At 46.2% G+C, this 10,473-nt stretch overlaps 1 protein-coding gene across 6 annotated transcripts in view; it reads left to right on the top strand.

The window, feature by feature from the left end:
* Positions 1–10,473, top strand: part of arhgap33 (Rho GTPase activating protein 33) — a 48,840-nt gene that overhangs the window by 22,197 nt on the left and 16,170 nt on the right. For all 6 annotated transcript variants that reach the window (XM_042105948.1, XM_042105949.1, XM_042105953.1 and 3 more), the window contains 13 exons: positions 1–28; positions 662–799; positions 1,299–1,391; positions 2,193–2,315; positions 3,644–3,721; positions 4,238–4,319; positions 4,649–4,714; positions 6,044–6,193; positions 6,714–6,816; positions 7,172–7,316; positions 7,820–7,902; positions 8,202–8,309; positions 9,257–9,402. The exon at positions 1–28 is cut by the window's left edge and continues 59 nt beyond it. In XM_042105948.1, coding sequence (XP_041961882.1) covers positions 1–28; positions 662–799; positions 1,299–1,391; positions 2,193–2,315; positions 3,644–3,721; positions 4,238–4,319; positions 4,649–4,714; positions 6,044–6,193; positions 6,714–6,816; positions 7,172–7,316; positions 7,820–7,902; positions 8,202–8,309; positions 9,257–9,402 — 1,343 coding nt within the window. The remainder of the gene's footprint in view (positions 29–661; positions 800–1,298; positions 1,392–2,192; positions 2,316–3,643; positions 3,722–4,237; positions 4,320–4,648; positions 4,715–6,043; positions 6,194–6,713; positions 6,817–7,171; positions 7,317–7,819; positions 7,903–8,201; positions 8,310–9,256; positions 9,403–10,473) is intronic.

Consider the following 10,473-nt stretch of genomic DNA (forward strand, 5'->3'; position numbering starts at 1 on the left):
GGTCTTCCTTGTGCAGGTGTCTTGCCAGGTGAGTGGGCACAGACTAGCCACAGGAGGGCCGCCGGGCACAGACCCAGGCCAGCCTACTCCTGTCCCTATCGTCACATGTCACAGCATCAAGCACATGAGAGAGCATGCACCATCAAGCTTCTTGATCAAGCAACTATACTGTCACTGCACTCTTCTTTGTGGGTCTTTTGTTAGTGTGTGTTTGTGTTTGTGTGTGTGTGTGTGTGTGTGTGTGTGTGCGCATGCTGCTCTAGTCCATTGAGATTTTCCTTATCGCTGCACTTTGGTTTTGGGATCTTTTCACCTGTGGAGTTACATATTTTCCATTTCCGCCCCAAAGCTCTCTCTCCCTCTCCCTCTCTCTCTCTCTCTCTCTCTCTCTTTTTCTCTGTGTTTCTTTACCCGTTTTCTCCCTCCTCTCTCTTTCTAGCGCCACTTGGTCCCCCTCTGCCTCTCCCCGCCTCTCACAGATTCCCTTTTTCTATTTTTTCCATTTCCCCCTCCATCTCTTCCATGTGCCCAAACTCACTTGTTCACCCTCTCTTGCGCAGACGCACAGTCACTCACAGTCCACCTCTCTCTCGCTCTCTCCTTTGACTTCATTAATTCTTCGTTTATCGTGTACCCACTCCGTCTCTCTCCCCGCATGTAGGGCAAGACGTGGATGGTCCGGCGGTCATACGAGGAGTTCTGCACGCTGGACGCCCACCTGCACCAGTGCATCTACGACCGCCGCTACTCCCAGCTGCTGGCCCTGCCGCCGCTTGCCGAGCTCGGAGACAAGGTGGAGGTAAGCGCGCCCTCCTTTCCGGCTCCTTCTGTCGTCCGGGAGTTAACGAGCTGCCGCAAGGGGGGGGGGGGGGCTTTTTCAGACGTCGCCCGGGTTTAAGCTAGCGCGGGACGCTCGCAAACGTTTTTAGCTGCACGGTATTGAGGTCAGCACGCAGCCATCGAGGGCAGTGAACGGACCCTTGGGTATGCCGAGCTAGAGCTGTGCCTGCTTAACATACAGGACAACCGTCCATGATTAGTTTGGAATCCTAGTCTGAAGTGCTGTTGCAGCTAAATGTGAAAGTTGCCTCTTTTGTGATGTTATGTCATTATTTTATTCTTTATGTTTCTAAATCATCAGGACAAATCCAAATGACTGTGATTCTGGTCAGTGCTGTTTTTGCTTTTCTCTAGCCTCATCTTATGCACTTTCTGTCTCTCTCTCTCTCTCTCTCTCTCTCTCTCTCTCTCTCTCTCTCTCTCTCTCTCTCTCTCTCTCTCTCTCTCTCTCCAATCAGATCTTCACCCCACTGTTGTCAGAGTACCTGAGTCGTCTCTCTATGATTGTGGACAACAAGCTGAACTGTGGGCCTGTGCTCACCTGGATGGAGGTGAGGACCATGGGGGCTGTGCCATGACTCAGGGGTCGCTTCATAGCCACAACTGTAATGGATGTGTTGACAATGATTGTGAAAACTACCATGTTTACCCTTCAGCAGGGGAGTTTTGAACATTCTAGCTGAGGATTCTGTTCTGCAACAATGTAAGATTCTGAAATTCCATGTTCAATTCAATGAACCCAGAGCCCTAGCGAGAGATCTAACTATAAAGCCCATAGACCGTATATACAGTTTATGATAAAGCCCAATTCATACCAAAGATTTGCGACGAGATGAGCTGTCGTGCAACATTTAATTCACACCGCTGTAACTCCTTTCTGCAACGGTTTCGTCTCGTCGCGTATCTTTGGTGTGAATTGGGCTTAAGGCTCTGAATGAACCCAGACATTCTTTAGAACGTTCAATTTCCAACATTCCCGTCACACCGGTGTGACGTACCGGCTTAGGGGTTAAACCATGCCTATATTGTAGTGTACAATATGCCAGAGTTTCCAATTGTAGTGTCATGGCATCTTTCATTTGGGTGGCACCATAACGGTTTGAGAAGTGTTGCAAAATGTTCAGAATCTATGCAAAAAATGAGTTGCTATAAGGGCTGTCAGAGGCAGTTGGCATCACAAGCAAATATAAATAAACAGTTAATAAACTGTACATGGTGCCTAAGTGTCTAGAATTGATTTTGAAGTTTTTTCAACCTGTTGCTCATCTAGTGTAGGGAGTGAAGGCGTAGCTTGATGTGGATGGGATGAAATGGGGGGAAATGCTGATGTGTGGCTACCTTATCCCCCTCAGATTGACAACCACGGCAACAGATTTATGCTGAAAGAAGAGGCCTCACTGAATGTCCCTGCCATCGCTGCCGCACACGTCATCAAGCGCTATACCGCCCAGGCCAGCGACGAGATCTCCATTGAGGTACGGCCAATCAGAATCTAGATCAGATGCAGGTCGGCAACCAGGAATTGCTACCAATTAAAAAACGGTCTTGAAGATAGATGGGTGATACAAAGGGCGTGATGGGTGATTAGAACTCTGGGTTGAATGTCTGAATCCATGACGCTAACTGGTGAGTGGGGGGATTCTTTTCAACAGCTGTTTTAGCCGTGGGTCTATTTCTTTTCTGTATTTCAGAAACTTGAAGCTCTGTCTTATCCAACAGTCTTTACACCTCCTCTTCTCCCCTGGACGTCACTCTCACCTTCATCTTCTCCTTCCTCTTCCTCATCATCCTCCTCCTCCTCCATCCTCATCCTCCTCCTTCCTCATCCTCCTCCTCATCCTCCTCCTCCTCTTCCTCCTCCTCAGGCCTGTCTATTCCTGTCCCCCCCTCCCGTAGTCATGCTCCACATCCACTTTTTCCTTTCTGGGCCAGAGAACGGGGTGACCCATCACTTCAGCACATTTAGGTCCCTTCGCTCCTCATCAACCTTCGTCGTCTTCATCTTTCTCTCAATTGCTCCATCTTTCTCTTTCACTCTTCCTCTCCCTCTCCTGTTCTTCATCCCACTCTCAACTGCTCCATCTATCTTTCTCTTACACTATCTCTCTCTCTCTCTCTCTCTCTCATTCTCATTTGGTGAGAAATGAGAACATTTTTCTTTTCTTTTTTTCCGTCTCAGTCCTTCTTCTTTTTGGGTCAAAGAAGTCTCAGACACACAAAAGTTTTAAGCCACAGTTCCTGCATATGAGTGTTTTAATAAATGCTGTTGTATTTGTATTGTCTGGAGGCTCTTGCTTGTTTTGGTTGCAACAGGAGTGTTTTGTCTGCAGAGGGTGTTGATGTGTTAATGTTTTTTGCTCCTGCGCAGCCTGCTCGATGGTGTTTACCGCTCATGTTGCTGCTCGTTTGCAGAGGCTGGAGCTTTTCTTTAAACATCACGCACGTGCCCTCGGTGTCCATGGATGGACTCGGCTCAGAGCAGCCTGCTTTGTGTTCTCATCAGCTGCATTTGCACAGGCAAATGCTCACCATGCACAAGTAGTTTCGGTAGATCTCGTCATGCCAGTATTTGTCCTGGCAGGAAGGGGGGGGCATTGACAGGCCGTACAGGAGTATGACAAAAGCATTTTCCATGCACAGACAGCCAGCTTGTTGCTGTTGTTGTTGTTGTTGTCGTCCTCATTGTGTCTTTAGTTGTGCATAATCTTTGTATGTGGATGGATGTGTTTGTGTGTGTGTATGCTGGCATATGTCTGTACATGTTGGGGTGTGTGTGTGTGTGTGTGTGTTGGTGTGCTTGCAGGTGGGAGACATCTTATCTGTGATAGACATGCCACCCAAGGAGGACACCAGCTGGTGGAGAGGCAAACATGGCTTTCAGGTGCCCATCCTGCTCACAGCACACCCTCAGCATCTCACCCAGGCTGTGCCACTGTTGTGTGCAGTCCAGCACCTCTGCATTCCCACTTCATATCTGCTCAAAGCTTTTTCAGTCTTGCCTTCTCCATCCTTGTTCTCGTTTGCTTGCCTTAGTCTTTGTTCTTGTTTTTGTCTGTGTCTTCCTTCCTTCCTTCCTTCCTTCCTTCCTTCTCTTTCTCTCTATCTATCTGTATATCTGTCTATCTATATATCTATCTGTCTATCTAATGTTTCCCCACTGTTTTTCTCCTCTGATTCCCTCTCTCAGGCCTGTTCTCTTCTTTCTTTCTTTCTTTCTTTCTTTCTTTCTTTCTTTCTTTCTTTCTTTCTTTCTCTCTCTCTCTCTACACTAGCAGAGGTATCATAGCATTTGAAGCCTGCATAGCACCCACTGCCTGGACTGATTTCATCATGTTTGTCTCTCTCTCTGTGTGTGTGTGTGTGTGTGTGTGTGTGTGTGCGCGCCCATGGCCTGCAGGTTGGCTTCTTTCCCAGTGAGTGTGTGGAGCTGATCAGTGAGAAGCTGCACCAGACTGTTAGCGCTCCTGCCTCAAAACTAGGTATGGCTGCCTCCCCGGGCACCCTCTCCATAGTAAGGCTGAACAGGGTGTAAATAAAATATGGGACTCTTTTCTGGGGCAAATGGACGCTTTTCTTCTTGTTTCTGTATGAGGTTCAACCCTGTATGAGTGTTTCAGGGGCCTTGATGTCAACTTTTTGCACAACAAATCCACGATATTCGTGAGCTAGTAATGGCCAGCGCCATGACACTTCAGTATTCAGTATTGTTCCTGGGTTTGCACTAAAATAGAACTGTTTCATGTAAGGCATTGGAGTGATTCATTCATTATGTGTTTCTGTCTGTTTGTCTGTCTGTCTGTTGTTGTAGAGGTAGACGGAGTCCCTACCAAGGCGGGGGCCGTCAGTGCTGCGGGACCCCCCTCTCCTACATCAGGTGAGAGCTACTAAATAAACCACTGACTGCTACATGGTCACTTTGTGCAGAAGTGCCGCAACAATAAATCAACTCAGTCGTTTTGTAACCATTTTAGAACTTCTGCTTTCCTTTTTTGCCGGATGTATTGGAGCTTTTTTTTTTTTTTTCCTCTGGCGGCCCCCTCAATCACGTGCAGAGTGTTCACCCAGCCGAGCCGTAGGAACCAGCTCGTAATGGCAACTTTAGGGATCCAGCATATCAGTATGCTGCCTTCTTGGAATCGCTTACTCCTTTCTCTCTGTTTCCTTTTTTTCTCTTTTCTCTCTATCTCTCTTTCTCTGTTGCTCCTCTTCCCTCTTAGTTCGTCAGCCTTGGTTCCTAAGATTTTCTGGTAATGGCTTCAAATGGAATTATTCAACCCCCCCCCCCCCCCCCACCCCACCCCCCCTTGTGTTCCTCTGTTTGCTAATACAAGGCCCCGCTAACAGTTTCCTCCTGCTAATTTCATTTACTTCCTTTCAGCAAATGCAGTATCAGTAACTCCGATCACAAGCACAGACACATGTGACAATGACACCAATTCAAACACCATTCAGACATCAAACGTGAAACGATGGGTCACCACCAGTTATATTATACCTGTCTATGATTACTTGCATGTGCAGTGCCTTTGCCAAAGTGTTCAGCCCTCTGCCCTCACCTTTTCTCACTCGCAGTCTATCACTTATAATCCAGGAAATGGTAATGATTTCAGGGGAATTGAATACTTCTCGCAAGGCACTGTAAATGCAGCCCGTTGCCTCCTGAGTTAAGGTGATCAATCTGTGTCTATTTCCACTGTTTGTGTCGCGGCCCTCTTTAATCCTAATATCTCTAACCCAGGCCCATGGTCCACTGCTTACTCTGTTGATGGCATTGATTAGCACCTGACCATAAAAAAGAAAGAAAACACAGATGTCCGTTCATACGTTGACTGACACACGCAAGGCTTCCATGAACCCATTTAACATTTGATGTCCACTGGTCGTTGTGTGGATTTAATGCGGGCAGAGTGCTTTGCTCCAGAGACTGGAGGCACTATTTGTTCCTGTGTGGCTGACCACTTTCCCTTGTTTTGTGAAGGGAGCTTTTTTTTTTTTTAATGCTCACAGCTCAGACTTGGACACATACGCACTCACTCAAATATTAGATGTACTAGCTACACACACACACACACACACACACCTCATTGTGAGTGCTTTGAAAGACCCTGTGGGAACTTCTTTCTTTGAGTCTGTTTGTCATGTTTGTCATCATTTGCACCCATTGAATTGAGCTGAATGGCTCTCTGTCGCCCCCCTCTGGCAGTGTCCAAGAAGCACGGCAAGCTGATGGGTTTTCTGAGGACCTTCATGAAGTCGCGGCCCACCAAACAGAAGCTGAAGCAGCGTGGCATTCTCAAGGAGCGCGTGTTCGGCTGCGACCTCGGAGAGCACCTGCTCAACTCTGGACTAGATGGTATGAGGATGTGATCAGTGATGACCAGTGGTTTAAATGATGGATGGTGTGTTTTCAGACGAAAAGGAGAAGACGTTGCCATTAGAACAGTTCTAAAAGTAGTAGGTCAAACTATTCCAAATGACCACAGATAAGGTAGAGCAATTGTATTGAAATTATTACTGGATAAATTTCAGTTGGAATAATAAAAAGTCAAAATGATGGTTTAGGTAGATTTGGTGAAATTATTCTTGGAACTTGGAACTATGAACAATCATGAACTTAGCTATAGTGCAGTGCTGTATTATTACAGTAATTTCCTGTGTATTAACCGCGTTGTGTATAAACCGAAGCACTGTTTTATGCAAGTGAAAAAAAATGAAACCATACAATTACCATATTAACTGCCACCGTGTATTAACCTCATAGCTGAAGAAATTTTGCAAAATCAATGTATAAACCTCGGCTAATAGTTGGGAAACTACGGAATAGTAAAAGTGCCGTGTGTGCGTGTGCGTGTGCGCGCACCTCTCTTGTGTAGTTCCACAGGTGCTGAGAACCTGCTCCGAGTTCATAGAGAAGCATGGCATTGTGGATGGCATCTACAGACACTCTGGAGTCTCCTCCAACATCCAGAAGCTCAGGTGTGCTCCGTCTTCACCTGGCCTCTAATTACCTGTGTGTACGCTGCAAAGCACATCTAGACTGTTGTTGGAAGAAGACATTCCTGATCCACATTAAGACACTGTCATTGCCTGATATCGGGCTGTAGTCAAGCATTATCAGAGCCGTGCATGCGTAACATGCTGCTATCATATATTTGTATTTTTCAAATAAATAACAAAAAAGTGTTGACTTATCGTGAAATACCACCGGGTATGGACACAGTCTCCCTGCATCTACATTTGACTCACATCAGGCAGTGACAAACAACGCAATAAGAATTAAGCGCAACGGCCGCAAAGGACCTCTTTTATGAAAAGCTTCTTCCTCCCTCAGGCATGAGTTTGACAGCGAGAACGTGCCGGACCTGACGAAAGAAGTCTACATGCAGGACATCCACTGCGTGGGCTCCCTGTGTAAGCTGTACTTCAGGGAGCTGCCCAACCCACTGCTCACCTACCAACTCTACGACAAGTTCGCAGTGAGTGTCCGTCTGTGTCGCCTCGCCTATGCCGGCTAGCCAGGCCCTCTCTGACCTCTCCGCCTGACTCACAGACAGGCTCAAAGACAGGAGTCTACAGACCTTTTTTACAGCAGCCATTTTTGACATGAATTATATGGCAGGTCCAGGTGTTACTAGTAACATGTGGTTGTTTTTGCTACACTTCAATTGAACAGAGACTTTATTAACGTATTCAGTTACACCTGTGCTTGCCCTACTGTTTCATGTCCAAATGACATGAGTATGAGCATAGCCTGTCCCTAACTTGGTACACTATTAAGGCCAACGGCCACTGGCGGCGGCATTTATATGATACGATATGATACTGCTTTATTGTCAGTTTACACAGAAAAACATAACAGAACATTGCAGATTCATATACGCTCCTGTATGTGAGACACTGTAAAAGGCTTTTTACATCTGTTAAGTTCACCACTCACACATCCATATTCATTCATTCATTCATCTTTCTATGTGTACAGGACTGCATGGGAGAGATGACCGACGACGAACGCATGGTGAAGGTTCATGACGTCATTCAGCAGCTGCCCCCTCCTCACTACAGGTAACACACACACACACACACACACACAGAGAGTAGTATACCAACCTCAGACCAGAGTTAGCATCTCTGATAGATTAATGTTTTTGTAAATAGTCTCCTTTGTAATTGCATTCTCATATAATGTGTGTGAATAATTGAATGGTGTGAACAGGGTTGTGCAGTGTAGATAGATTGGTGATGGCAGGTTGGACAGATGGTAGCTAAGGGTGTACAGGGTTTTATAGTCCTACATTAGACAGACAGACAGACATGATGCCTGGCATTATAGCTGGTGGCTAAGGGTCAGATGTATGTCCTAGGACGCTGGAGTTTCTCATCAAACACCTGGCCCGGCTGGCCACCTTCAGTGAAGAGACCAACATGCACGTCAAGAACCTGGCCATAGTGTGGGCCCCCAACCTGCTGAGGCAAGTCTGCGTGCGCGTGTGTGTGTGTGTGTGTGTGTGTGTGTGCGCACAGGTGTGTGCATGTTTGAGTGTGTGTTTTGTTCCTGTGCAAGTGTATCGTGGCGTCTGTGTGTGCACACACCTGCATGTCTGCTTGTTTGCTCGCTCTTCAGTAGCAACTCTTCTGGTTTCGTGCATAATATGCAGGATTGTTTTAACTGCATGCGAGTATTCGTGCTTGCTTGTGTGTGTGTGTGTGTGTGTGTGTGTGTGTGTGTGTGTGTTTTTGTCTTCTACCTATGATTACCTTGTTCTATCTCTGTCCACCTTATTATCCCTGTGCAACACTTCTCACTGGGTGTGGGCTATGTCCTGTAGACACTGTCTGTGCACACATTTGTCTTGGCCCAAACACTTCTCATTGGGTGTGGGCTATGTCCTGTATACACAAACGTGTGCAAATGTCAATGATTTCAACCGAACTGTTTACATGACACTAAATAAACTGATTGATGTTTAATCTTTGTTTACATGGAAATCATGTTATATCCTCTTATTTGTGTTGCTGACATGGAAACTCCCTTGTTTACATCACTCTGCATTGTGACCACACAGTGAACACTTCCACTGCAGAAAGAGGAAATGTGCTCCAACAATAATGGAGTACCCGTTTACATGGGTGCATCTTTCAATCGATCCGATTATCAGAACATAGTACATCACCTCTCTCTATCCGTTTGGAAATTTAGTCGGATCGGGCTGAATTTGATCGGTTGAGGTGTTTACATGAGGTGTTTTTATTCCAATTGAGCCTTTACTCTTTTTGTAATCAGATTAAAAGTGTCCATGTAAACGGGGATTATCTGGCTCTGTTCCTGCACAGGAGTCCTGTCCATGGAGATCGTATGATGACTGTTGGTGTGCAGGTCCATGGAGATCGTATGATGACTGTTTGTGTTGGTGTGCAGGTCCATGGAGATCGAAGCGGTGGGTTTGAGTGGTGCTGATCCGTTTAAGGAGGTCCGCATCCAGTCGGTGGTGGTGGAGTTCCTCCTGTCTCACGTGGACGTGCTGTTCAGCGACACCTTCACCTCGGTGGGGCGCTTCAGCGCAGGTACGTCACCCCACAAAAGAGTGTGTGCGGCAGTGGGGGGTGGGGTTGGGCTGTTTGCAATGTCCTGCTGTTGGTCAACAAATGCGCCCCCCTCTCTGTTCAGTTCAGTTGGGTTCACATCGTTCTTGCATTTGTGCTCTTGCATCTCATTCAGTGTGTCTGTCGTACCGCCATGTCAGTTTTTCATTCAGTGTGTCTGTCGTACCGGCATGTCAGTTTTTTATTCAGTGTGTCTGTCGTATCGCCATGTCAGTTTTTTATTCAGTGTGTCTGTCGTACCGCCATGTCAGTTTTTCATTCAGTGTGTCTGTCGTATCGCCATGTCAGTTGTCACTTTTGCTCATGGATCCTCACCCCAGCTTTCCTTAACGGATCTGTCCTGTGTCTGTTGTTGTTGGTGTTGTTGCTGCTCAGTGAGGAGTCTTGAGGCTGAGTGTGCGAGGGACGGGCTATGTTTCTTTTGTTGTGTGCTTATCAGCTGGTCGTGCGTGGGATCGCTGGCCCATCTCTGGTCTCTATGGTGATGAAGAGCTCATGTTCTCGTCTGTGAGTGTGGTGTTTTCTGCGCTTGAGGCATTGCGGATCCTGGTCTGTGTTCTCTGCCCTGCAGGATTTGTTGCTCTGCCCTTGTTGCTTGTGCTGCACTGAATAGGAAGCTTGAGCTGAAGCCATGTAATTAATATATGCACACACATATAGCTTAAATGCTAATCAATCTCTGCTTCTCAGCGGAATTGTTATAAATATTTAATTTTTTTTAATACATAATTCTTTATTGTCTTTATTGTTCATGACTATATTAGTAGATGCCTGGCCCTATTTTCAAACAGCTTTGATTTTGTTCTTGATAGTGTATTTGGTCAGAAACAAATAGAACCACTGTACTAGCTGCATTTGATGTATTCAAAGTCTTTTGATGCTGCTTGTTGACAGTAATTTTTTGCATTAGCTCTGGTAACAGTCTGGTCATCTCCACTTCTGAAAAATCTCCTTTCATCTCTTGATGTTTTTTTCCCCACATTATTAGTTATTCTCCATCTGATCATTAGGAAATTCAATCAACTTGTGTCG

The sequence above is a fragment of the Alosa sapidissima genome, chromosome 10, assembly GCF_018492685.1.
Source record: "Alosa sapidissima isolate fAloSap1 chromosome 10, fAloSap1.pri, whole genome shotgun sequence".
NCBI classification, from domain to species: domain Eukaryota; kingdom Metazoa; phylum Chordata; class Actinopteri; order Clupeiformes; family Clupeidae; genus Alosa; species Alosa sapidissima.